General features: G+C 37.0%; 2 protein-coding genes across 10 annotated transcripts in view; one reads left to right on the top strand and one right to left on the bottom strand.

Moving 5' to 3' along the window:
• Window positions 1–12,859, bottom strand: part of DCDC1 (doublecortin domain containing 1) — a 97,336-nt gene extending 84,477 nt beyond the window's left edge. The window contains exons 1-2 of the mRNA XM_036105443.2: window positions 12,765–12,859; window positions 7,352–7,417 (exon numbers count right to left, since the gene is read on the bottom strand). The gene's annotated coding sequence lies outside the window, so the exon portion shown is untranslated. The remainder of the gene's footprint in view (window positions 1–7,351; window positions 7,418–12,764) is intronic.
• A 19-nt stretch (window positions 12,860–12,878) lies between these two features.
• Window positions 12,879–27,338, top strand: part of DNAJC24 (DnaJ heat shock protein family (Hsp40) member C24) — a 79,905-nt gene continuing 65,445 nt past the window's right edge. For all 9 annotated transcript variants that reach the window (XM_036105473.2, XM_078058268.1, XM_078058267.1 and 6 more), the window contains exons 1-2: window positions 12,879–12,973; window positions 13,760–13,903. In XM_036105473.2, coding sequence (XP_035961366.1) covers window positions 13,793–13,903 — 111 coding nt within the window. In that variant the 5' untranslated portion in view covers window positions 12,879–12,973; window positions 13,760–13,792. The remainder of the gene's footprint in view (window positions 12,974–13,759; window positions 13,904–27,338) is intronic.

Genomic DNA, 27,338 nt, shown 5'->3' with positions numbered 1-27,338 from the left:
AGAGTTCTTTCCTTTCTCCTCTCCCTTCATTAAAATACAATCTTCCTGTTTACAGATATCCTAGTAGTCACAAAAAGGATATTGATAAAGTGTTCTGAGTTTTATACTTACAGCTAAAGAGGACTTGCCATACATTTTATAGGGTTGGAGAGGGGCGATGTGATAGGCCATGATGTCAAATTTGAAATCTATTGAAAGTTACTGAGGTAAGCCAACCAAAACAGAACAGGAAGATTGCTCAATTATTACTGGGAGACAAATCCTTCAAATCCAATTACATTAATTTGGACTTCCAATTTGTTTCAGTAACAGCTATCATGTAACATTCTCTTAGAGTGAGAATTCAAAATTTTAAAAGATCACCATCTAGGCAGAGTGCCAAATAAGAGGTGACAAAGCAGTGCCGTGGGGCTTACCTTGTGCTAACTCCTTGATGGAGAAGCCATGTGCTGTAATGGCTGAGCAAGACTGAACTAGCCTGTGAGAGCAACATCCTCATCACGCATAGATATGATCCCACTTATTCTTATTGAAGAGAAATCAAGTTTTTTCTTGGGGGAGATAGTAAATTTAAACTTTAAGAAGTCCAAAAAATGAATTAAGATATTAGTCAACTTTTATGACTATTGGAATAGAATAAGTTACACAGATGATGTGACTAGTGCAAAAGGAAAAAAAAAATCTTGTCAGTCCTCTTTCCTCCCAATCTTTTAAACTGTATCCCTCCCCTTTTACTATCTTAAAATGGCGGGATAATATCCCTGGAGACTGGAAAAGGGAAAACATACCCATCTTTAAAACAAGAGAAACATGATTTGGCAATTAGACAGCTTAGTTTAACCTGGGAACATGCAATAACAAATTAAACAACCAATTAGTAACACCTAGAAGGGCATAAAATACTGGAAAACAACCAACATAATATCTCAAAGGCCATATATGCCAAATGAACTTAATATCTTTTTTTTCTGATAGAATGGGACAGGTCATATTGTCAAGTAAGAAGTGAATAGTGTAGTCTATTTTAGGGTTGTAAGACTTTTTATTCTATTCTCCAATTCAGGGTAAGCAAAAACGGTTAAGAAGAAAAGAATGTAAAAACTGTCTTCATTGCTAAACCAATGACTATTGACACACTTCCTCTCTCCTGAGGATCTGTTTCAGAACTCTTTATTGATGACTAGTCAAGAATCTTGACCTTTTTTTTTTAAGATTTTATTTATTTATTTGACAGAGAGAGACACAGTGAGAGAGGGAACACAAGCAGGGTGGGTAGGAGAGGGAGAAGCAGGATCCCTGCCGAGCAGGGAGCCCCATGCAGGGCTCGATCCCAGGACCCTGGGATCATGACCCAAGCCAAAGGTAGATGCCCAATGACTGAGCCACCCAGGCACCCCAATCTTGACCTCTTTTATATTTAGCTCTACCATGTCAGATCCCTGAGATGTCTCAAAATTTTAAAGTTTATTTCCTTAGTTTTCTTTCCAATTTGTTGACCCTTCTTTTCCCTAGGGATCTTAAATGGCTTGTTGCTTCAACTAAGTGATGCTGCATTGGGACAAGATATAAATCCATTTTAGGTAGAAATTTTGAGAAGGAAAGAGGGAATGCTTTGTGAATAAAATTAAAAGGATTTTCTATGACTAGAGAAAGTGATAAGTAATGGAATGGTATTTAAATAGAAGTGCTCATAAAAACACTCAAAACTTGAATAGTGTGAAGAATTGCTGTTATTTGGTTAGAAAAGGGAGATATGTAAAGAAGATCAAGTGTGTGGAGTCAAGAAATGAACCCAATTTTCAAGGAGAGAAGTCTCTGTGTCATATGACCAACCAACTAATTACACAAGTGGGTCAGAAGAATAACTATGGTGGAAAGAGGCACCAGTTGAAAAAGGAAGTAAAAAATCTGGTCTCTAATACAGAATCAGACAAGAAGCAACTGCTATGTTGAACTAAGCTGCCTATTGTACTAGGAGAATTGTTGTTCCTCATTATGTAATTAATACCCTTGTTTTCCCAGCTTCTGTTACTATTTACATTTATATACCTTAGGAAGAAAAAAATTTGATCCCTGAATTGTTTGTTTGACCCTAACTATTTTTCTAACCCTAAATACCATGTAAACAATCAATCAGAGATGCTCCCAAGTTAGAGAGGAAAGTGTCCCTGGGACATTATCTATGTGGGTAAATCAAGAAGGAAATGGGGCGGGGTGCATGGTGGCTCAGTTGGTTGAGCATTAGACTCTTTTGATTTCGGTTTGGGGCATGGTCTTGGGGTCCTGGGATTGAGCCCCACCTCAAGCTCAGCGGGGAGTCTGCTTGAGGATTTTCTCCCTTTGCCCCTCCCTGCTCTCTAAAATAAATAAATCTTAAAAAAAAAAAAAAAAGAAGGAAATGGGAGCAAGTAACAACTCCAACCTTCCTCTCCTGCACTCTCCCAACACAAACCAGTCACATCCCTCTCTTCCACTCTCACAATATTCCAGAATGTTTCTACATTATGAAAAAGTTTTGCCAGATAAAGCTGACTTCATTTTATTACTAACAAATACTAAAAACAGGGGGGAATACTTATATTTCCCAAGCCAGGACTATAATCAATAATTTATTTTAATAGCTGAAGAAAAAATAAAGAAAATAATCATGTAGATTCAGAAAACATGAAGGCAGTGCAGTGGAAAGGAAAGACCTCTGGAACTAACCCAAGAAATTCTAGGGTTGTGACCTTAGTTTTGGGCCGGGCCTAGGGCAAATCCTAAACTTTCTTGGGCTCATTTTCCCTAAGAAAAGACAAGGAAGAATGATAGCACAGGGGAACTCTATAAAGTTCTTCTATCTGTATAGTTTTAGCCATTTAGTGGAAGAGCTTTCACATACGGGAGCTAAGGCAGTGTGACAGAAAATGCATAATATGTGGACTCAGCTAACTTGAGTTTGAATCTTGCCTCCGCCCTTCCTCAGTCTTATTTCCCTATGTGTATGACAATAGCATCTGCCTTACCTACCTTACAGAATTGTTATATAGATCAAATAAGGAAATATAAATAATGTGTGAAAGTGTTAATCATAAACATTAGACCTCATTTTTGTATTTAGTTCTGCATCTTGCACTAAAAAAGAAATTTTAGAAAAGGTAGAATGTGTTCCAGAGACTCCTTATTATCAGAGAAGATGTAATATTTATAATTTACAATTTAGGAGTGTCTGTTTCCTCAGCTATTGATTTGCTAAGAGTGTCACAGTTGGACAGCCCAGGTTCCTATGAACTCAGGTGTTACAGGAAAAATACATAAGATTTCAAAACCAATTATAAGTAGAGACTTTGGCTCAAAAGTCAAATAGCTATGTTGGTTAGTGGTATGTTAGACATAGAAAGAAAGGGGGGGAGTAGAAAGACAGGAAAAGGAGAATTGGCTGTGCTGTAGAAAGAATCAGCTTGACGTCTAGACTAACACTAAGATAAGGAATATGAGCAGAAAGGAGTTGAGGGCATTGGGAATCACCATTCTGATTCTATAAAGTGTGCTAGTTGGAACTGCCTTATAGATGAAGGAAGTCCCGGTAGAAAAAATAAACTGGAAGGTCATCAGATGTAAAGAATAACATATTTGGAAAGCTTAGCCAGCAAAAATATTATGAAACTGGGCTACTAAATGTAAGGATCTCAACCTTTTTTACTCATAATTTGCTTTTATCATTACGCTATCTGAATTTTCACTGAGTAAATATGTAATGAATTTCAGATGGCTCTCCTCAAGTTTCCAGAACACAGAAAGTTCATTTGTGAAGGCCTGGCACTTTTACTTGATATATATAAAATGAGAAAATATATATACACACATATATATACGTACACATTATATACACACATACATTATATAAATATATATAATCAAATATAAAATAAGGAGAATGATTCCTAAGATGCATATACTCAGTTTTATTGATTTATAATCATATTATCATATAGATTATGACCTTCATAAATAAAGATGGATCCAGGAAGGCATGCCTCTCTAAGAGATGTACGCCATGGAGCAAACCACAGCAAAAAGGTAAAAAAGACAGGACTGACACAAGACACAGCATCATTAGTGCAATGAAATTCAACTCCATTCATTAAGTATGTACTGATAACCAACTAAAACCTATGATTAGAGAGATATCAAAATATAAATTAATTATTTTGGTAAAATTAATCCAAATATATTTCTAATCATTTCAAATGGTGTAAGCTTGCCAATTCTCCTTGTACTAAAGATTCTCATCTAGTTTTTGGACCAATCTTTGCTCCAAAAGTCCAAGGCTGGGGAACCAAGTAACAATAGCACATGAGTCCTAACAACAGCTGAAGCAAGACACTGGGGAAATAGCATTTACCATGGACTGGGGCTAAAAGAATTGTTAACAGAGGACCTAGAAAAATCTTCTTTTACATCTTGTTATACTTTCTTATCTTATTTCTTTTGCAGGATCACCTGACTTTAACCTAGGACTAACATAAGATCTATTTCTAAGTATATCTTTCACTGTATTGATATACCTGAATATTGTATATATGCATATTAACAAATTCACTATCTCATTTTTTAAAGATTTTATTTATTTTATTTATTTATTTTTTTAAAAGATTTTATTTATTTATTTGACAGAGACAGAGATAGCGAGAGCAGGAACACAAGCAGAGGGAGTGAGAGAGGGAGAAGCAGGCTTCCTGCCGAGCAGGGAGCCCGATGTGGGACTCGATCTCAGGACTCTGGGATCATGACCTGAGCCGAAGGCAGATGCTTAACGACTGAGCCACCAAGGCATCCCTAAAGGTTTTATTTTTAAATAATCTCTACACCCAACATGGGGCTCAAATTCACAATCCTGAGGTCAAGAGTCACATGCTCTACCAACTGAGCCAGCCAAGCACCCCAACCATCTCATTGTTTAAATTAGATTTTTAAAATGCTGAATTTAAATGGTATGTGTACATTGTACTATGGAATAATTTTTCCTTTTCTTGTACTGAAATAAGAAAAGTAATTTATGTTACCCCAAATCAAAATAAAAACTAAAAATTAAGTTAATATTCATAGAGACTAACACTGCAGATCAGGATTTATATTACAAAGACAAAAATCACATAGTGTTTCAAATTAATATATCTGACTGTCTTTCTCTAATGCTCCTGCTTCACCTACAGCACATCAGACAAGGTAATAATTTATGATAATCATATGAAAATATACAATTAATATTCATCACCTCTCATTCCTCATCACTTTAGATGATCAGTAATGCAGAGTGAAAATGCTGTCAGATTTCTAATTGCTTTGTAATGGGCTTGAAACAGGGAAATCATTAAAGGCAAACAATCTGTCATTTGTCTGTTACTTTATCTATCACACAAAAAAACTCATTAAAGAAATTGCTAATGAACTACAAAAGACTATACTCATGGTGCTTCTACAGTAGATTAACAAGTATTACTATGAATTGCTTAAAATATTTTAAAAATATCATATTTTTTGGAAATTCATCAGAAAACATCTATCTTCAGTATATTTTTTAAGCCGTATGGTTTCATTATTTTGGCATCTAATCCATCATTGCAGAAGTCCCTTTAGCATGTAAGATTTGTTTTTCATCAGTCTCTAAATAATTCAACTGAAAGGTTTCAAGAAGAGGCTGAAATGCTAAATGTGTTTATTACTAGTAAATTGACACAAGTAAAAAAATAGTACTATAATAACAACCCTAACGCTAAGTAAAGACTATATTTCAAAATTTGATTTTTACTCTCATAATTCCATGGATTTTGAATTGTTGAAGTTGCAATGTTTCATTTATCTTAATGCTATCATTATACAAAAATTATATCCAACTATTAAAATTGACCATAATATTATTAACCTCTGCATAACATTAACTAATTTGAAATTTTGAAGATATTAACCAATACTAAAATGTTTCATAATATTACATCAAATAATTTGGGAGGGGAAAACAAACCATTTCTTTAAATGATCACATCCAATTTTATATGTCTTTATCAATGCTACCTTTCTATATGAGATACTTAGTATTAAAAAAATCTGTAGGGCCACCTGGGTTGCTCAGTCAGTTAAATGTCTGCCTTCAGCTCAGGTCATGTTCCCAGGGTCCTAGGATCGAGCCCCGCATCGGGCTCCCTGATCAGCAGGGAGCCTGCTTCTCCCTCTGCCTACTGCTTCCCCTGCTTGTGCTCTCTCTCTCTTTCTGACAAATAAATAAATAAAATCTTTAAAAAAATAAAAATAAGTAAATTAAAAAATCTACAATAATGACACTAATCTAGTTTTAAAAACAAAGAGGTACATAAACAAAAAACCTAGTAATGTTTTGTTGGGTATACAGTCCAGTTGCATTTTATTTTTGAAAAAATATGAGAGTGATCATGTTTTTCATTATGCTATTGATGAACTGAATCATGAATTTATTTCCTACAACAAAACATAAGAATCTTAGTAATAAAGTCAAACTTTTAAAAACTATGTAGATCTATTCATATCTATTGGAATATACCCAAATTTAAAAACCTAAATGCAATGGCATGTTCAGATGGGTGCCATGGTTGAATATAGGAGTTAATTCCAAGCTAACTTCAAAAGGTTCCATAACACTCTGGAAACATCTTCATTATACTCTCTAATTGACTTAAACAGACTTCATATCAACTGTTTAACACATTTTAACCTACAAATTAACACCCCTTGATCATTCAGATTAACCTTTCTTCTGTGAGTCAATTACATGACTAAAATAAACTTAAAAAAATTCGGTTTAAAAAAATTAAAATGGAGAAGGAAGAATGCTTTAAAAAAAGGATATAGGGGCGCCTGGGTGGCTCAGTCGTTAAGTGTTTGCCTTCAGCTCAGGTCACGATCCCAGGGTCCTGGGAGGCTCAGGTCATGATACTGGGGTCCTGGGATGGAGCCCCAGGATGGGCTCCCTGCTCAGTGAGGAGTCTGCTTCTCCCTCTGCCCCTCCCCCCTTCATGCTCGCACTCTCTCTCTCTGTCAAATAAGTAAATAAAATAAAATTTAAAAAGCTTTAAAAAAAAGAATAGGGGAAATATGTTTGGTATTTATTACGATTACTAAAGAGAAACAGAAAATGTATTATTGACAGAATCTTTAATAGGATCATGGAAAGATGAAAACATCAGATGAGAAGAAGGTAGTAAGACAGGAACAAAAATTCCGGGTAAGATAAAGACCTCTAAAAGGTCTGAAACAAGGTTGAAAGAACACTGACATAACTAAAGTTAAAAAACAAGAAAAACACAGCAACAGGTGTGGTGTCAGCAAAAGTATTTACCTCTTTGTCTCTCCTGCTCAGTACACTGCCTTGCTCAAATTCATGAATTTTCACTGATGGTTACCACTGGAAAGACAAGAGAGAGAAGAAATCAAGTGAAGACAACGAGTAAGCGGGAAAACACAAAAATAAAAAACCATTTCTATTTTTTTTGAAGATTTTATTTATTTATTTGAGAGAGAGAGCAGGAGCAGTGGGGGGGGGGCAGAGGGAGACATCCCACCGGACACAGGGCTCCTTCCCAGGACTCCGGGATCATGACCTGAGCCAGGGGCAGACAGATGCTTAACCGACTGAGCCACCCAGGCGTCCCTGAAAAATCATTTCTAAAAGAGGTGGGATTAGGGCATCTGGGTGCCTCAGTCATTAAGCGTCTGCCTTCGGCTCATGTCACGATCCTGAGGTCCTGGGGTGGAACCTGGCATCGGGCTCCCTGCTCGGCGGGAGGCCTGCTTCTCCCTCTCCCACTCCCTCTGCTTGTGTTCCCTCTCACTGTGTCTCTCTCTGTCAGATAAATAAATAAAATCTTTAAAAAAAATTAAAAAGGTGGTATTGTTCAATAGGGCTGATTCTCAATACCATCTAAAGCTTTATGACAGTATGCCAAATAAAGAAAAAAAGTTTCTCTAATTCTAACTATTCATCTCTCCCTTCCATTAAAACTTAATACTTCAATATTTAAAACTTAATACTTCCATACATCTCTCTGTATTAGCCTCATTTTGAGGAAAGATTTCAGTCGTTCAGGAAATCTACCTTCTTCTATCACCTAAATTAGTAACTGTCACAGCACCTGCATTTCCTCTGGCGTAGCACTTCCTACAGTTACTTTAGTTGCTTCTTTAATTGTCTATTTACCCAGATAAACTCTAAGCTTTTACAAGGGCTACAGCCAACTGTCTTGTGTCTCTTGTAACAAAGTGTGGGACACATAGTAGACACTCAGTAAGGGGTTTGTAGATTGAATGAGTAAGTGAGTGAAGGCTCTGTCTGTACTCTGTGTGTATATGCGTGTGTTTATCTCATCAGTAGCTTATTCTTTTTTTTTTTTAAAGATTTTATTTATTTGACAGAGAGAAACAGCGAGAGAGGGAACACAAGCAGGGGGAGTGGGAGAGGGAGAAACAGGCTTCCCGCCGAGCAGGGAGCCCGATGTGGGGCTCGATCCCAAGACCCTGGGATCATGACCTGAGCCAAAGGCAGATGCTTAATGACTGAGCCACCCAGATGCCCCTCATCAGTAGCTAATTCTTGATGGTTTTCCTATCTTCCCAGTAGATTTTAAGTTGCTGTAGGGGCAACCATCTAATTTCAGAACATAACCATAAAGTTTTGTGGTACTTAAAAATAAATACAGCTTAGTTCACTGATATGAAAATCCTAAAAACTCAGAGATAAATAAGATCAAGGAAATTAAAGAAGAGTTGGTAATGAAACCAGTAGAAAGAGCCAAGTAAATATAAATATAATCCTAGGATAAAAATAGCAGAACTACACTGTATATATTGCAAATATTAACCAGCAATAAGAAGCACAATTTACTAATATGATCTCAAATTAAGAATTTATTAATGTGTGGTAGACATTAGTTAATGGGCAGACAAATATTAAAGTAATAAATTGAGTAAAAATTGATTTTTGTCATCACTACAACCAAGCGTCTTAAACCCCTGCTATATCTATACTATAAGCCATACTTACATCTACATCTATACCTACATTTAACTCTACTTGATCAATCATCTTGATTATTTTTTGGCCAATCATCTTGAAATTAAATATTTAATGTATGTCTATCCTGTTTATGTTAAATGTTGATGACACGAGAATTAAGAGGTTTTTGCCCATGCTTTTAATTTATCCACAAACTATATAGTTCAACAAACATTTGGGTTTGGGGGTCATTTTTCCAACTCAATAGTTTGTAGCTTTCATTTGCTCTGTTTGGAAATTCCTAAAATATAGCTATGAATTCTTAATGTTCTAATAGTCAAAACTCAGGAACAAATATTTCACTATTAATAATAATAACAACAAAAGCTAACCTTTCCTGAGTATTTACTACTTTCAGGCATTATTATCTCATTGAATCCTCACAACAAACCTAGAGGGAGATACTATTATTATTCCTTTTTTACAGAGAAAGAAACCAAGGCACAGAGATTAGTTAACTTAAAATGTTCATATAACCAGTAAGAGACAGAGTCTGGATTCAAAACTATGCAGTCTGACTCTAGACTTCATGCTCTTTTTTTTTTTTTTTTTTTTTAAAGTAGGCTCCATGACCAGTGTGGAGCCCAACACAGGGCCCAAACTCACAACCCTGAGATCAAAACCTGAGCTGAGATCAAGAGTCAGATGCTTAACTGACTGAGCCACCCAGGCACCCCTAGACTTCATGCTCTTAACCATTATGCTAACACAATTTCTATTTCTGCTATGTTAGTTTTACATAAAATGGGTAACTTACCTTCTTAAAATAAGAAAGTGAGAAACAAGCCTATTATAGATACACATCATTAGAACTTCAGAGATGTGGCACAATAGCTGGTGCTTAGTTTCTCTGAGAGGTGTCCCTGCCCTCACAGAGCTTATGGAATTAGGGAATCAGAACATACATCCAAAATGTATGATAGTACCCTTGGGATAGGATGGGTACAAATGAGGAGGACATACAGGACTGGCTACAAAAGTTGAGAGGAGGAACTAATTTCTAAGGATTGAGTCAGCATAAAAGGCTTGATGGAAGAGATGGGTCTGAAAAGAGGAATAAAATTGGTAGGTGGAAGCAAAGAGCAAAAGTGGTATAAGCAAGGAGAACTACCTGAGCAAAATTATGGATGAAGTACCAAGAAAAGGTCCCATTGTTTAAATGTTTCATGTGTGGAGGTAATAAGCGATGAGGCTTGAAAACTAAGGATAATATTTGGGAGGTAAGTGAATGCCAGGTTAAGGAATTAGGATTTTATCCTCTATTTTATTTATTTACTTATTTTTTGAAGTAAGCTTTACACCCAATGTGGGGCTTGAACTCACGACCCTGAGATCAAGAGTCATGTGCTTTACTGACTGAGCCAGCTGGGCACCCCAAGATATTATCCTTTAGACCTGGCCTGTTCAATACAGCAGTCACTAGTTAGATGTGGCTATGGAACACTTAAGATGTGGCAAGTCCAAACTGAGATGAGCTATACAGGTAAAATACACAGGTAAAATACACTAAATCTTTAGTATGAAAAAAGAATGTAAAATGCCTCATTAATAAGTTCTACATTGATTATATTTTGAAATGATCATACTCTGAATATATTGGGTTAAATAAAATGTATTATTAAAATTCATTTCACCTGTGTCTTTTTACTTTCCTAATGTGGCTACTGGGAAATTTAAAATCATATATGTGGTTTGTATTTGTGGCTTACATATTTCTATTGGGCAATAATGCTCTAGAAAATGAAAAATGAAGACAAATGAGCAGGGATTCATGTAAAAAGTGTTTTAAGAAGTTTATTCTGGTATAAATAAATTCAGATTGTAAGACAACTGATTTGGTTTTTCAATAAGTCAATGGCAGGAAAAGAAAAAACAAAACCAAGATAGTAGTGAAGTGGGATTGCTACAGCTTAAAAAATACTAAAGAGACAGAACAATCAAATGCAACGTGTAGCCTTTGTTTGGATCATGATTCAAGCAAACGAACCATAAAAAGACATTTCTGAGACAACTAAGGAAATAGAGACTAGATACTGTCGATGAATTATTGATCATTTCAGCAGAATGACATTATGGAGATGAAAGAAAAAGTTGCAAACTAAAGTATGCTTTACTGATGTGAGCTAAAGTATGTCGAGATGAAATGACTGAACACTTGGGAACTGCTGGGGGAAAAAGGGTGTACCTCTTACTATCTAAACCTAAATAAATACATACATACACACAGCACACACACACACACACACACACACACACACACACAAATATGAAAGTATGAATTGAGAAAATTGAGGTACTGTGATCAGACTTTTCAGAATCTGACTTAAAAAACGGGAATAAAAGAGAAAACACAATCAAAGTAATGTGCTCTGGCTGTAAAAACTGGATGATCTGAGCTTAACTATCTATGAGGAAGGACTAAGCAGTGGAAAGGGGGGTATTTGAGGGCTAAAAAGTTCAAGGGGGTGTCATTCTGTATAGGAGGTATTCAGAACAACACTTAATTCTATCACACATTTCCTTAGGACCACACAGAAGGTATGAAGGTATGTTGGAACCAGGACTAAAATCAGATCCTCTGACTTGGCATAATGCTCTTTTGTGCCTAATTTTAAACATGACAAAATTCTATGGAGAGCCCAATTTATACTTTTTGCTTTAGATTTTCTTTCTTATGTCATTCAGTTATTCTTTATACCATCATTAAATAATTGACCATATTAAAATATTTTATTTAATGTACTTAGGTTTATCTTGACTGCTTCTCAAACTGAGATTTGGTAGAAGAAAGGTAAAAAAGAAGGAAAGCAAATTTAAGCAGTAATAACAACATAGCTATCTTAACATCTCCAAGTGAAATTTAAATCATTCTGCCAAAACACAAGATGCAGTTTCACCTCTGGGAACAATGCAAGGAAGAGAGATCAACGTGAGCCAAGTAGTAGAGAGAAGAGACAGTAAAAGGGAACAACAGAAGGAAAGGGAGAGGCAAGAAGGAAAAAACTACCAAAAAACCTAACAGTGCCCATTTGTAGGGCCCAGCAACTGCCTCAAAGCAGAGCCGTTTATTCTTTTTCCGTAAGCTTGGAAAGATTGCCTGGCTTCCCTGGTAATATGCACACTTACTAAGAGTCCTGTTCTGCTGCTATACAATTAGCTATTTGGCCTTGATCCTTGGTTTGCTTCCTCATCTACCAAATGGGAATATTAACACCTGCCTTACTGGTTTCACTGGATTGAAGTGAAAGTGAAGCAAGTTGGTAAGTATGAAAGGACTTTGAAAAGTTATCGGTTGCTAAGATCATCTACAAGAAATAATTAAGTTGAACATCTTTTCTAGAAAAAACTATTAAAACTGAAAAAAAAAAAAAACAACAACAACCCACCTCCAATCGGTATAGGTTTTCTCTTAATTTTCGAATGAGAACATTCTAAGGGAAGTGTAAAGACGAGGGAGGAATTAGATGTCCTCATCCTTCACAGGCTCCTACCCCACCACTCCCCTACCCTCCTCCCCAGCCCGAGAACTGTCACCAACCACCAAAGGATTGGGAGCAGGGTAGGGTAAGCGGAGGAAGCCCAGGGCGAAGAGGGCGTGGTGCTCGCTGAGGGAGAGGAGAGACGCCAAAGTCTCGGACTTGGGACTAGAGGGAGTTAGAATGAGGCGAAGGACACCTTTTTCCAAAGCTCAGGCACTTACTGCTTGTAACTCCTTGGAAGCGAAGACTGGTTACTATAGCGACCGCGTCCAGGAAGGCGGAGCGCCCCTTGCGTTCGGTGCCTCGGCCACAAGGGCTCGACTAGAAACGTGGTCACGTCAGGGCAATGACTTCCGGCGGAAGGAGAAGCCGGTTCCGGGTTTTGGCCGACTTCAGGCGAGGAGTGGGTGATGAGGACTCTAGGAGTTTGGTAAGTTCGATATCGAGTAAGGCCAGGAGAGGGTAGCCGCTTGTGGCTGGGCGGTACAGCCGAAATGAATACAGTGGATTCCTAAGTCTCGATTAGGAATCGCCCCGCCCCCCGTCGCGCCTTGAAGTTCACAGCTGTGGGAAGAGGTTGCTTGATTTCTGGGGCTCCTGGCGAGGTCTCTTCGGTAGTCTAGAGGGCTGGAGTATCCTCCTCTGAGCAGTTTCAGGAGCTCTTTCTTTGTAAACGCCAGTAACCGAGGGACTCATGTTGTCTACCTGCCCGAGCTGTTTCCCGTATTATTCTTTTAAGGTAATCTGGAAGAAATGTGAACTGGAAACACTAAGAGGGAATGCTCCCAAATTCATTTTAATTCTTTGCTGTTTTGTTTTGCTTTCAACATTTTTTAAATTCTGTAAACATTTATTAAATTCCTCTATTGTGTTTAGTGAGTATTTACTATGTGCGGCTTTTACCACGAGACAAGCAGAAATACCTTCTTAGAGGGCATCCACCGCTCGCGTTCATTTTCGAATTCTGTTTTCTTAATGCTATTGTAATTCATTAATTTAAGGTACAAGCGTGTATCATGAAACGTGAAACAGATTTCCCATACTTGTCTGTATACTTACACATGAAATTGTTGGGGCGTTTTCAGTGAAAATATATGCTTCATCAGGTTTGCGTTATAATCCTGATTTACTCAACTATTAAAGAACTTAGGAAACTGCTTGCTTATTTCTTCGATCCTGCAAACTGTAATGAATTGTCATCAATATTTTTATTCAGCTGATCTGAGAAGGCCCACTTCTTGTTCAATGGATGATGGCATTTGAGCAGATACCAAAAAAGGATTGGTACAGCATTCTGGGGGCAGACCCATCTGCAAGTGTGTCAGACCTAAAACAAAAGTATCAAAAACTCATATTAATGGTAAGTCATTTCTTAAAGATTTAAATCTTGGGGGGGTAAACAGGTTTTTTTATGTGACCTGAGATTTAGGTTTCTATAAAATGAATGGGAATATCAAAGCAGGAATTAGGATATTAATGTGATTAATTGAAAGTTTCAGTAATAATTGTAAAAAAAAATTTTTTTTTAATTTGAGGTGGGAAAACATGGTGGTTTGGAGCAGATCTAAGTCGTGCTGGTTGATTTAGAATCCTGATTCTACCACTAACTGTGGGAACTTGGGACAAATTACTTTCCCCTGTATGTGCCTCAGAGAGAATTAAATGAAATAGTCCAAGTAAAATGCTTAGAAGTATGTCATGTAATAAGCAGTGTTAGTATCCTGTAGCCACTAGCTACATGTGTCTATTGAGCACTTGAAATGTGGCTAGTCCAAAATGAAATTTATTATAAATGTAAAATGCATTTGAAGACTTAGTATAAAAAGAGAATATAAAATAATGTAAACTTTATATTGATTACATCTTGAGGTAATATTTTGGGTTTATTGTTATTTTGCATATTTTGTTCATAATATATGCACATATATTTGCATATAGTATAATTATATTATCAAAATGGATTTAATCTGCTTTTTACTTTTTTAACAAAGCATATGTGGCTTACATTTATAGTTTGTGTTATGTTTTTATTGAATGGTGCCAATTTAAGCCATTTATACACTGTTTTTCATGTGACTCCATTCTTTGGTGAAATGAGTTGTGGTATTTATATAGTATCTTTCTGAACTGTTTAATTTTTTTCAACCTATATTGTGATGTGTCTTAAGTCAATATCAGTAACTCTATAATGGTTTCCCGTTAACCCAGTTTACAAAAGGGGTAGAGGACCATTACTTATACAGCATTAGTTGTTTCTGTAGTTTTTGTCAAATAGATCTGAGATTTTGCCAAAACTGTTAGTGTTTATTGTGAGAGATGTGGATGTTTTACCATCAGGAATGTATTAATATCCCTTCTTTAGGTAATAAGCTGACTAAATGATGTTAAGATTTCTTTTATCTCAGAATTTTTAGGATTTCTTTCAGTAAAGTCAAGTAGACTTGATTGAAAATTTTTTCCTACTACTGAATCATCCTTGTGCCTCGTTTAAACTGAGAGATGAGGCTGGAGAAGTAGACTGGGTCTAGATCATGCAGGCCTTGTAGGCCACGTTGACCTTTAATTTGCAAGGAGAAGCCATTTACATTTAATATGGTAGCATCTGTCAAACACCAAAGTGAATCAGTCATTTTGCATACCCTTCTGTAACATATCAGAGAGTTCCATTTGCTCTAAATCTTCACCAACATTTGATGCTATTTGTCTCTTTCATCAATTGGGAGTTTCTCAGTTTTGCCACCATTGACATTTTGGACAGGATAATTCTTTGTTATGTGGGGCTGTCCTGTGCCTTGTAGGATGTTTAGCAACATTCTAGATGCCCGTAACAACTAAAAATGTCTCCTGGTGGTCAAAATTGTAAACCTCCCCATCCCATTGAGAACCACTGCACAATTCTGTATTTATAGTGATCTCTCAAGTGGTTTTATTTTGTATTTCTCTGATTAATGATTTTAAGCACTTTTAAATGTTATTATTAGTCATTTGTATAATTATCTTTTCTGAAGTGTCTTTTTAAAAAAATTAAGTACATTCTTGATCTTGTGTATACATTGTGTATATTTTCTCCTAGGTGTTTTTTGATAAGCAGAAGATTTTTGTTTTGATGAAATACAATTTATCACATTTGTTTTTTGATTACTGCTTTCTGTGTCTTTAAGAAGGTCATGAAAATACTGTTTTTTTTCTATAAGCTTATAGTTTGCTTTTACCTTTAGACCTCTGACTCTTTTGTGTATGGTGTGAGGGGGGAGGTCATGTTTTTTTTTCCCTCAGTATGGATATCCAACTGTTGACTTACTGCAGAGATTTTCTCCTCTGCCCATTATATTGTCAGTGTCTTGGCAGTGAGGGTTTATTTCTAGATTCTATTTTGTTTGGTATATTTGTCTGTCCTTTTACTAATACCTCTGTCTTGATTACTATAGTTTTATAGTCTGTTTCAAAGTCATGTGAAGTTAAATTCTTTAATTTTATCCTTCTTTTCAAGTTTATTTTGGTTATTTTAGTTTGCTTGCATTTCCATAGAAATTTAGAATCAGCTTCTAAGTTTCCATTTAAAGAAATCCTGCTTGAATTTTACTTGTGACTGTATTGAATATATATCCATTTGTCGGAATGGACATTTAACAATGTTGTGTCTTCTAATCCATGAATATATTATGTCTCTGCATTACATAAATTATCTTTAATTTCTCTCAGAAATATTTTAGAACTTCCAGTATAGTACTACACTTCGTATTTATTTCTAGTTTTTGGTGTTTTTGGTTCTATTGTAAATGGTATTTTACAATACCGGGGAGGAACAGAGAGGAGAGAGAGAATCTTAAGCAGACTCCCTGCTGAGCATGGAGCCTGTCCTCTTGTGGGGCTTGATCCCACGATCGTGAGATCATGACTGATCCAAAAAATCAAGTCAGGTGCTTAACCAACTTGGCAGTTTCTGTTTGTTCATTTGTTTCTAGATTCTGCATATAAGTGAAGTCATATAGTGAAGTTCCAGAGGGGAGGGAGTTGGGGGGATGGGTTAGCCTGGTGATGGGTATTAAAGAGGGCACGTTCTGCATGGAGCACTGGGTGTTATGCACAAACAATGAAGGGCATGCCCCTTCTGTAAGTGTAATAGACACTTATGGATGTAATTATTGACAGTGTTTGGGTTCAAATCTGTAATCTTCTTTTTTACCCCTTTGGATTTGTCCTGTCTGCTTTTGTTCCTCTGTTTTGCCTTTCTTACCATCTTTTGGGTAAATCAAGTATGCTTTATTATTCTGTGTTATTTATTTCCTTTGTTGAATTTTCAAATATGCTTCTCTGTGTGTTTTTTAGTGATTTTTCTAGGGATTAAATGTAATAAATTGTAAAAGTTTACCTTCAAAAAAATGTCATTACTCCACAGTGTAAGAACATTACAACAGCACACTTCATTTACTATCCTCCTTCCCCTTTGTTTTTACTTTCAAGGATAAGATATGCTGTAAACTCTGGAGTATAATGCTATTTTAAATATTTCTACTCAGTATTCTTTTAAAGAGATTTATTGGTATGTATTATGTATCATATTTTTTTTATGATGTTTCTATGTGGTATTACCTTTTTTCCATCTATGGAATTTTTTGCCTTCATTTTGGAAAGATTTTTTATTTCCACTGGCTGGAGAACTGTAGATTGACAAGAGTTTTTTTTGTTTTTTTTTTTCCTTTTAAAAGCTTGTTTTAGATTGTTTCTGATGAGAATTCAGCTATTAATTCATATCCTCGTTCCCTTCTTTTTAATGTATCTTTTTATCTCTGGTTACGTTCAAGATTTTCTCTTTATCTTTTGGTTTTAGTGGTTTCTCTGTTATGTGCCTAAAATGTGGGGATTTTTTGTGTTTATCTTTCCTAGGCTTAACTGAGTTTCTTGGATTTGCGGTTGATGCCTTTCTTTTGCTGCTTTTGGAATATTTTCAGCCATTATGTCTTCACATTTTTTTTCCTGCTCCATTCTTCCTCTCTTTTCCTTTTGGGATTCTAATTACATATTAGATTGTACCACAGTTATTGATGCGCTATTCTTTTTTCCCCTAGTCTTTTTTTCTGTTTGTAATTCAGTTTGCATAATTTCACTGAACCTGTCTTCATTTCACTGTCTCTACTGTGTCCATCTGCTGATAAACTCATTAAACAAATTCTTAATCTCTGTTATCTAATTTTCATATCTGGCATTTCTCCTGTCTCCTTTTTTTGTATGGTTTTCCTATGTCTTCCATCTTTTCACACATATTATGTACCACTTCCACCAGCTCATCTAATATACTTAACTGTAGTTATTTTATTTATTTTATTATTTTTTTTTAACTGTAGTTATTTTAAAGTCCTTGTCTGATAAGTCTAACATCTAACCCAGAGATGGTCTATATCCTTTCTTGATGGTGGACCACATTTTCTTGGTTCTTTGCATTGTCTTACCATTTTTTATTGAATGACAAAAATTGTTTGTAAATGAAAAGTAGACATAGAAGTAAATACTATCTGTACTCCTAGGCATGGGCATGCCCCTTCTGTAAGGCAGCTTGTGTGGTGCACAAGTTAAGTCAGTCTAGCCTGTAATTGAGCTGAGATTGTTCTGGTTGTCGTTGCTTTAGTGATTCATTTCACCACAGGCTTCAGATGATTTGAGCAGGATCAGCACCATCCCTTTAGCAGAGCTTGAGTCCCGTCAGGATTTGTCTCGCTTTCCTGTCCTGTCTGTAGACTTCAGCAGACCCCCTGCATGTGAAGAATGGTGTCTCTCAGTCTCTTCCAGTTTTCCTGTCTCTCTTTTAGTTATGGATGACTGTTGCCTGGTATTTAGCGTGAAGTCTGTATTCCTTGGAGGGTTTCTCTCAGCTCTCCAGGACTGCTCTCTAACTTCAGTGGGCCACTTGTGCCAGAGCCTCAGGAGGTGACTCTTGGCTCTCCCGCCCTCTCTCTGTTCTTTCTTGTGAGCACTTGGCAAACGTCTGTGGGATAGAGTTGGTGGGCGGGTACAGTCTCTATACCCTTGGGTGCCCGGGAACTCTGAATTGTCATGCCAGTCTGTAGTCGGCCTTTAAAATTGATTAAAAGTTTGTTTTCTTTCTTATCTATGTCTGTGATGGCTTCCTACTCCTGCTGCTGTGCCAAAGATAAAACCAGTGATGGGTTGCTTCTCTTCTGGGGACGGTCTTTTCGCTTTGAATTTGGATTCATTGGGTTTCTTTGAATTCTCAGTTCCCTATTTTAAAAACAAAACAAAACAAAAAAACTGAGTTTGTGGGATATCTGGCTGGTTCTCCTGGATTATTCCTATCAGCATTAAAACGTACCATTATTTCTCCCATCTTTGAAAAAACAAAACCTTTTTCTCAACCCATTTCTGCCACTTGTTGCCCCAAGTCAGTGTTCTTTGTAGCAGAAACAGCATTTCAAAATGTTGTTTCTATTTCCTTTCTTCAGTTTCTCTCTTCCCAGCTCTTTTAAACCTACTCTGGTGAGGCTTCGCTCCCACCACTACTGAAACTGCTCTTATCAAGATTGCCAGTGATACCTTTAAGGGGAAAAAACACAGTCCTGTGTTTTTCCTTTACCCGCACACAATTCTTCTGTCACCAGATGTGTGGATTTTCCACACATCAAGCAATTTCCTGCAGCACCAGCAGGATTTCCCATTATTCTCTTCAATTCTGACATTACCTGGAGATAGAATCAGATATACCACAAAGTTAAGGGCTTACTCCCCCAAGAGTGCCCTCACTCGAGATGCCAATCACAAATCCCAGGTTGTTACATGTACTTCTGACTGACAGAACTTCTGACTGAACCCCTTATAAATTAGAGTTCCCAGACATCTTCCTTGAGTTTGATAATTTGCTAGAATGGCTCACGGAACTCAGGGAAATAATTATGTTTACCAGTTTATTGTATCATAAAGGATATGATAAAGGATACAGACGAACAACCAGATGAAGCGGTACATAGTACAGGAGCTTCTGTCCTAGTGGAGTTGGGATATGCTACCCTCCCAGCCTGTAGGTGTGTGTTCACCAATTCAGGTACTTTCTGAACCCTGTGCTGCTATTAGGAATTTTATGTAGGCTTCATCAGGTTGGCATGATTGATTATTACTCCATTTCCACTCCTTTTCCCTTCTCTGGAGAGTGGAGGGTGGGCCAAGCTTCAAGTTATGGCTCAGACTTTCTCGTGAGCAGCCCCCATCCAGGAGGCCACCAGGAGTCACCCTATTAGAACAAAGACACTCCAATCACCTAGAGGATTCCAAAGGATTTAAGAATTCAGTGCCAGAAACTGGAGGCAGAGACTTGTGTATATATTTTCTATTATTTCACAGTATCCATGTTGCTAAAACCAGTGGTCAGTACTTGGTCTTTGATTTATTACTGAGATGACCATTTATCCTGCTTTTCCCAGAGTAGTTGTGGTTTATGCTTGTTGTCCTGGCATAATTAATAGCTCCCTTTTTTATTTTCTGAAGTGTCAAAGTTTAGATTGTAAATTTATTTTAAAGAGATTTTTTTTGTAGGTGTATATAGTTGTGTAAATTATTACCACAATTAAAATATGGAACATTTCCATAATGTTAAAAAGTTTCCTTGTGCCTTTTGATACCCTGATGCCTACAGTTTTTACCAGCTGGACAGATGATTCTGGTGCAGAGGGGGTGTGGGACCACTGTACTGTGTTAAAGTGTCTACAAATGTGAGGAACAGAAGTCCCAGAGAAGGAGGGTTAAAGTGAGAAAAGGAAAAAAAAAAAAAAAAAGACACTTAAAAGGAAGAATGATTGGCCCAACTGTCTCCAGATAAGCTTTGCTGTACTGGCTCCTTACGGAGAGATGGAATGTGGAGGAGAGAACTTTCCAGACCAAACTCAGTTTAAAAAAAAGAAAAAACCAAAATTTCTCCTCCTAACTTGGTTTCCTTCTAAGCTACATAGAGCTGAAGGCTTCTGAGCAAAGTTGATGTGGATGACTGGGTAAATTGCTTTGGGCTAGAGAGGTAGGGCTACTAGGTACTTTTGGTAAGCTGTGGAAGAAGCTTTGGAAAGGGGGAAAAACACTGTGGCTGGGCATTCCAAGGATGGGACCTCTTCCTACAGGCATACACCACTTTGCTAAGTGATAAATTTGAACTGTCAACCTTACTTATATAATAGCAGCATTTGACACAATTTATCACATATTCTTCTTTGATATATTTTCTTCACTTGTCTTCTAGGACATGATATTTTCCTAACTTACCTCCTACTAAACTATCTCTGGAAAGTAGGAGGTACTCAAAATAATATTTGTTCAATGAGTGAACTGTGTGAATGTAGTCATCTTTATATTTTAATTCCTCCATTGATTTTGTATTTGTAATTTCTAGCAACTCTGAATTTCTGTGTGTGTGTGTGTGTGTGTGTGTGGCCTCCTGTTATTGTTTTAGGAATAAGATATCTTTCTAAGGTTAATAAAGTTCTTTTTTTAAAGTTTTCTTCTTTTTCTTCGAGTTGTTTTTTTTTTTTAAGATTTTATTTATTTATTTGACAGAGAGAGACACAGTGAGAGAGGGAACACAAGCAGGGGGAGTGGGAGAGGGAGAAGCAGGCTTTCCGCTGAGCAGGGAGCCCGATGCAGGGCTCGATCCTAGGACCCTGGGATCATGACTTGAGCCGAAGGCAGACGCTTAATGACTGAGCCACCCAGGCGCCCCTCTTCGAGTTTTTGTTTTTGTCTCTTTTGTTTTTGTCATAGAGGTTCTTTTCCCTATATTTGGTCATCATTGGTCATCTGTTCATCTTTAAGAATGAAATGTTCCACTTTCCGCTGCTTCATTATTAGTGTATAGGAACACAACAGATTTCTGTACATTAATTTTGTATCCTGGGACTTTATTGAGTTCATTTATCAGTTCTAGGAGTTTTTTGGTGGGGTCTTTAGGATTTTCTATCTGTAGTATCATATCATCTGCAAATAGTGAGAGTTTTACTTCTTCTTTACCAATTTGGATGCCTTTTGTCTCTTTGTGTTGTCTAATTGCTGTGGCTAGGACTTCCAGTACTATGTTGAATAAAAATGGTGAGAGTGGACATTCTTGTCTTGTTCCTGACTATAGGGGAAAAGCTGTCAGTTTTTCACCATTAAGTATGATGTTGGCTGTGGGTTTTTCAATAAGGCCTTTATTATGTTGAGGTATGTTCTCTTTAGACCTACTTTGCAGAGGGCTTTTAATGATGAAAGAAGTTAAAGATGGTGCAAAGAAATGGAAAGACATTCCATGCTCATGGGTTGGAAGAACAAATATTGTTAAAATGTCCATACTACCCAAAGCATTCTACGTATTTAATGCAATCCCTATAAAAATACCAACAGCATTTTTCTCAGAACTAGAACAAACGTTCCTAAAATATGTATGGAACCACAAAGGACCTCGAATAGCCAAAGCAAACTTTAAAAAGAAAAGCAGAACTGGTGGAGGTATCACAATTCCAGATTTCAAGTTATATTATGAAGCAGTGGTAATTAAAACAGTATATGGTGCAGGCATAAAAACAGACACATAGATCAATGGAAAAGAACAGAAAACCCAGAAATAAACCCATAATTACATGGTCAGTTAATCTTCAGCAAAGGAGGAAAAGACAGTCTCTCCAACAGTGTTGGGAAAAGTGGACAGTCGCATGCAAAAGAATGAAACTGGACCACTTTCTTTCACCATACACAAAAATAAACTCAAAAGACCTAAGTGTGAGACCTGAAACCATAAAGATCCGTGTAGAGAGTATAGGCAGTAATTGTTCTGACATCAGCCATAGCAACATTTTTCTAGATATGTCTCCTGAGGCAAGGGAGATAAAAGCAAAAATAAAATGTTGGGACTACATCAAAATAAAAAGCTTCTGCACAGTGAAGGAAATAATCGGCAAAACTAAAAGGCAGCCTACTGATGGGAGAAGATATTTGCAAATGATATATCTGATAAAGGTTTAGTATCCAAAATACAAAAAGAACTGATACAACTCAGTATCCAAAAACTGTATAATCCAGTTAAGAAATGGGCAGAAGACATGAACAGACATTTTTCCAAAGAAGACATGCAGATGGCCAACAGACACATGAAAAGGTATTCCACATCACTCATCATCAGGGAAATGCAAATCAAAACTGCAGTGAGGTATCACCTCACACTTAACAGAATGTCTAATAAAATCAACAACGCAAGAAACAACAGGTGTTGGCAAGGATGTGGAGAAAAAGGAACCAACCCTCTTGCACTGTTGGTGGGAATGCAAACTGGTGCATCCACTGTGGAAAACAGTATGGAGGTTCCTCCAAAAATTAGTAATAGAACAACCCTATGATTCAGTAATCACACTACTGGGTATTTACCCAAAGAATACAAAAACACTAATTCAAAGGGATATGTGCACGCCTATTTATTGAAGCATTATTTAAAACAGCCAAACTATGGAAGCAGCCCAGGTGTCTATCAATAAATGAACAGATAAAGAAAATGTGGTGTATATGCACATGGAATATTATTCAGTCAAAAAAAATAATGAAATCTTAGCCATTTGCAACAACATGGCTAGCACTAGAGAGTATATCATGCTAAGGGAAAGAAATCAAATATCACATTATCTCATTCATATGTGGATTTTAAGAAACAAAACAAATGAGCAAAGAAAAAAGGCAAACCAAGAAACAGACTTTTTTTTTATAGAATTACTAGTTTATTTTTTTAAAAGATTTTATTTATTTGACCGAGAGAGAGCACAAGTAGGCAGAGTAGCAGCAGAGGGAGAGGGAGAAGCAGGCTTCCTGCTGAGCAGGGAGCCTGATGCGGGGCTCGATCCCAGGACCCTGGGATCATGACCGGAGCCGAAGGCAGACTCGTAACCGACTGAGCCACCCAGACGCCCCTAGTTTATTTTTTTTAAAGATTTTTTATTTATTTATTTGACAGAGACACAGCAAGAGAGGGAACACAAGCAGGGGGAGTGGGAGAGGGAGAAGCAGGCTTCCTGCTGAGCAGGGAGCCCGACGCGGGGCTCGATCCCAGGACCCTGAAGCTGAAGGCAGATGCTTAACAACTGAGCCACCCAGCATCCCAAGAAACAGACTCTTAACTATAGGGAACAAATTGATAGTTACCAGAGGGGAGGTGGGTGGGGGGATGGGGATTAAATAGTATACTTATGCTGAAAAATAAATAAAATAAAATGATACAAAAATTTTTTTAAAAAAGAATGAAATGTTCCAAGCTTATTTGGAGGTTCCTATGCATAACTGGGGGCTTTGATAAGGTAGAGTCAATTATTTTGTTGGATGACCCCAAATGTACAGCATCTGAATTCATTCCTCAGAGGGGAATTCTCAAATCTCCTGCCTGAGAAGATGGGAACATGGGCTCATATTGCTCCATGTGTTAACTTTCCTTTTTCCTTTTGTTCTCAGTGCAACATTTTATTCTACCCCTCACCCTGATATATCCAAATCAGAACATTCTCTGATCTGTCTCCACACAGTAAACCTCTGGTTTTTCTGCTGTGGTAGGAGAGAGGAGATACCTGGCTTTATGATGAGGAGGAGAGCTGGAGGTCTGGTTACATCTTCTAAAGTCTCAACCAGTCTTCCTTGTTAGTCCTGCTCCTCAACCCCACTCCAGGTACTTAAAGCCTTCAGTTCCTCAGTTTGTCTGGCCTCTTTGGGAATGAGCTTGCCTCTTAATTGTCTCTTGCTTCAGGTTTAGGTTTCAGTTTTCTCAGGTACACCGAATGGTTGGTGACCATATATTGATCAGTTTTCTATCTTCTCAAATTTTGGTGTTTCTCATCTGCTTTTTCTCTTTTTTCCTCTTATATTTGTTCTTACGCATTAATGCTTTTGCCTTTAAGAAATTAGTACTCCTTTGCAGGTATTTTAGTGGAGTTCTGGGAGGGAATAAGGATAAATGTATGTATGAATTTGTCATTTAGTGGGAGCCCTGAACTATTTTCATTTCCCTTTAGGGGCCAGATACCCTTCCTCTGCTATGTGCCTTTGCATTTGCTGCTATCTCTCCCTGATCCACTGTGCCTCTTCCCCTACCTCAGCCTATTAACTCTTAATTCATCGTTTCAAAATTATCTTAGTTTTAACCCTGCCTCCTCTGATTCCCCGCATGCCCCCCTTCCATGTGCATACCTCCCCTGAGTAGAAGTGCATTTACTATTATTTCTCTAGGACAGGAGAGGTATAGCTGGCAAGTAAGGAGAACAAGGATAGCTGGAGCATGATAAAATGTTTGTTCCTGTGTTCCTTTTAGAAGACCGGAGAGACTTGAGCATGTTTAAATTTTCTGGGAAGTAGCCAAGAGAAGGCTTGGGATTGAAGTTATGGGAGAGAACAATCCCTGACAGAAAGCATAAGGGCATGGGATCTGAAGCATAGGTAGAAAGATTAGCTTTTGGTAAGAACAATGTGTCCGTTGTTACAGGACAAAAGGATGAGAGGATGGATACAAGAGCAGGTTCTTTTGTCAGTTTGGTTGCAGGAAGTCGATCAGCTCTTATGTGGTGGTTTCTTTTTTTCTCTGTGAAGAAGACAGAGTTATCTGTTGAGAGAAGATGAGAAAGGAAGTGGAGCAGCAAATTATAGGAGAGAGGATTTTAACTGGCATTATTCTGGGAAGGCTCCCTGTAGGTAACTGTGTATGCTTTATGTCTCACCACAGCACTAACTGTACAGAGGGCACCCAAAGCTGTAAAGAAGCACCAGAAACAGTCAGCCTCACATCTTGGCCTCCTTTAGCCTGGGTTATGGTGACTTCGGTCCCATATTACAGCTTAGCACAGCAATTTGTAATTACGGCCATTGGTTAAATTATGTTTAGTGTTTTCTGTTCAAGAAGACAAGGAAGTATGTAGTAATAAATATGTAACTGGTAGCATGTGTATTGTCCTTTATAGATTGTACTTCACAGTTTACAAATGCTTTCACATCTTGTATGTTTTTATCCTCTCGGCAGTCCCATACGGTAGGTAATATTATTTGTTTGCAGTTGAGGAAAACTGAGGCTTAGTTACAGTTAAGTGGTTTGTCTGAAACACGCAATGAGTAAGGGATAAAATCTAGACTTGATCACATATTCTCTGTCTATAGACTCTCTCCCATTGTATCAGATCTCATAATTGCCATCCAGAAGGGTTTATGGTTGTTTAAAGGCATCATTTTCAGTGTTCTGGATATCCATGGAACTCCTTATTCATGTACAGGTAATAAGGTGTTACAGAAGGTCAGACATAATTACAACTCTGTTCTAATTATGAAGGGATCTAGGTGATAGATGAATGAAACTTATCTTCCCTATTCTTTTTGTATAAGTTTAGAGTTTCTAATAGAGTTGAGAAAAAGAAAATTATAAGGGGAAACCATACTATTTAGTGTGTTTATCAGATTTTTTTTTTCAAAAACAGACTTTAAAGTTTATATTCTTTCCAATTTGAATTACCTTTTTTTTTTTTTTCTCAGTCTGTGTTTTTCAACGATGTCACAAAACAATTGGGAGAATAAAATTGCATTTGACAAATACCATTCTGTATCTAATTTTGTAAAGAGGCACATTTATTACGTGTACTTTTCCAAGTTCAGAAGACTTCGAATTTAACACCTCCTACATAATTAGTTGTTGGGATAAAATATTGCTAAATCGTAGGCTGGTAAGTTTACAATGTATGTTGATTTAGTAAATACTGTTTCCTTTTCTCAGTTTTTGTAAATGTAGTGCTTATTCAAGGTCCCAATTCTGCAAAAATTCTTACTAATTAAGATATTTTAGAATGCTTTAATAAATATAGATATATATAAATGTAAAGTGCAGAATTAGCCCGAAAGACATTTATTTCACATTCCATTAAGTCTGTTACCTAATAATTTACTATATAAAAATAAAGGCAGTTGAATCAGTATTTCCCAGCAGCATTTTATTAATAGGGGCTTTACTAATTAATAAAAGTGTGCTGCCCTTGTTGTCTTCTTATGAACCATTTTTAAAAATATATTTTAGTTTTCTACTAATATAAGTTGAATAATAATCCACTGCTTTGAAATGGTGTAGGACCGAGAATGATTAGTTATATTCCCATAGTTGTTGTAGTTATGCATGTGAAAATTGCTGTTTACTAAAGATAAAGCTTCCCCCCCCAAAGCTTTGTCAAATTGAAAATTGGGGTCTTTTCACATTGATGTTGATAATATTACAGGATACCTTTCAACTGGAAAAGAATTATTGTGTTAGAAAATTATATGCTGCTGTTACAATATGTTCCATAATCTTAAAGAAAATCCATGTAATTTGAGGCGGGAGTGTGCAGGGGAGGCTCTTACTCTTAATATTGGAAGGGTATAAAATGTCACTTAATACTTATGTGGGCATTCAGAGGTTCTCTTTTGATTACAAGTGATTATATATATAGATTAGCATTAAACTAGTTATGTAATACATTTTAGGATCTTGAAAAAGAAGGTAGAAAGGATACCTGTGCTATACATAGAGGAAAATTACCACAATCGAAAACAAGAGACCTAAGGACAATTCTTTTTTTTTTTTTTTAAGATTTTATTTATTTATTTGACAGAGAGAGACACAGTGAGAGAGGGAACACAAGCAGGGGGAGTGGGAGTGGGAGAAGCAGGCTTCCCACCTAGCAGGAAACCCGATGCGGGGCTCGATCCCAGGACCCTAGGATCATGACCTGAGCCGAAGGCAGACGCTTAAAGACTGAGCCACACAGGCGCTCCAACTAAGGACAATT

Source organism: Halichoerus grypus, chromosome 11, assembly GCF_964656455.1.
Source record: "Halichoerus grypus chromosome 11, mHalGry1.hap1.1, whole genome shotgun sequence".
NCBI lineage: Eukaryota > Metazoa > Chordata > Mammalia > Carnivora > Phocidae > Halichoerus > Halichoerus grypus.
The sequence above is the reverse complement of the archived record's forward strand: the minus strand, read 5'-3'. Positions and strand labels throughout refer to the sequence as shown.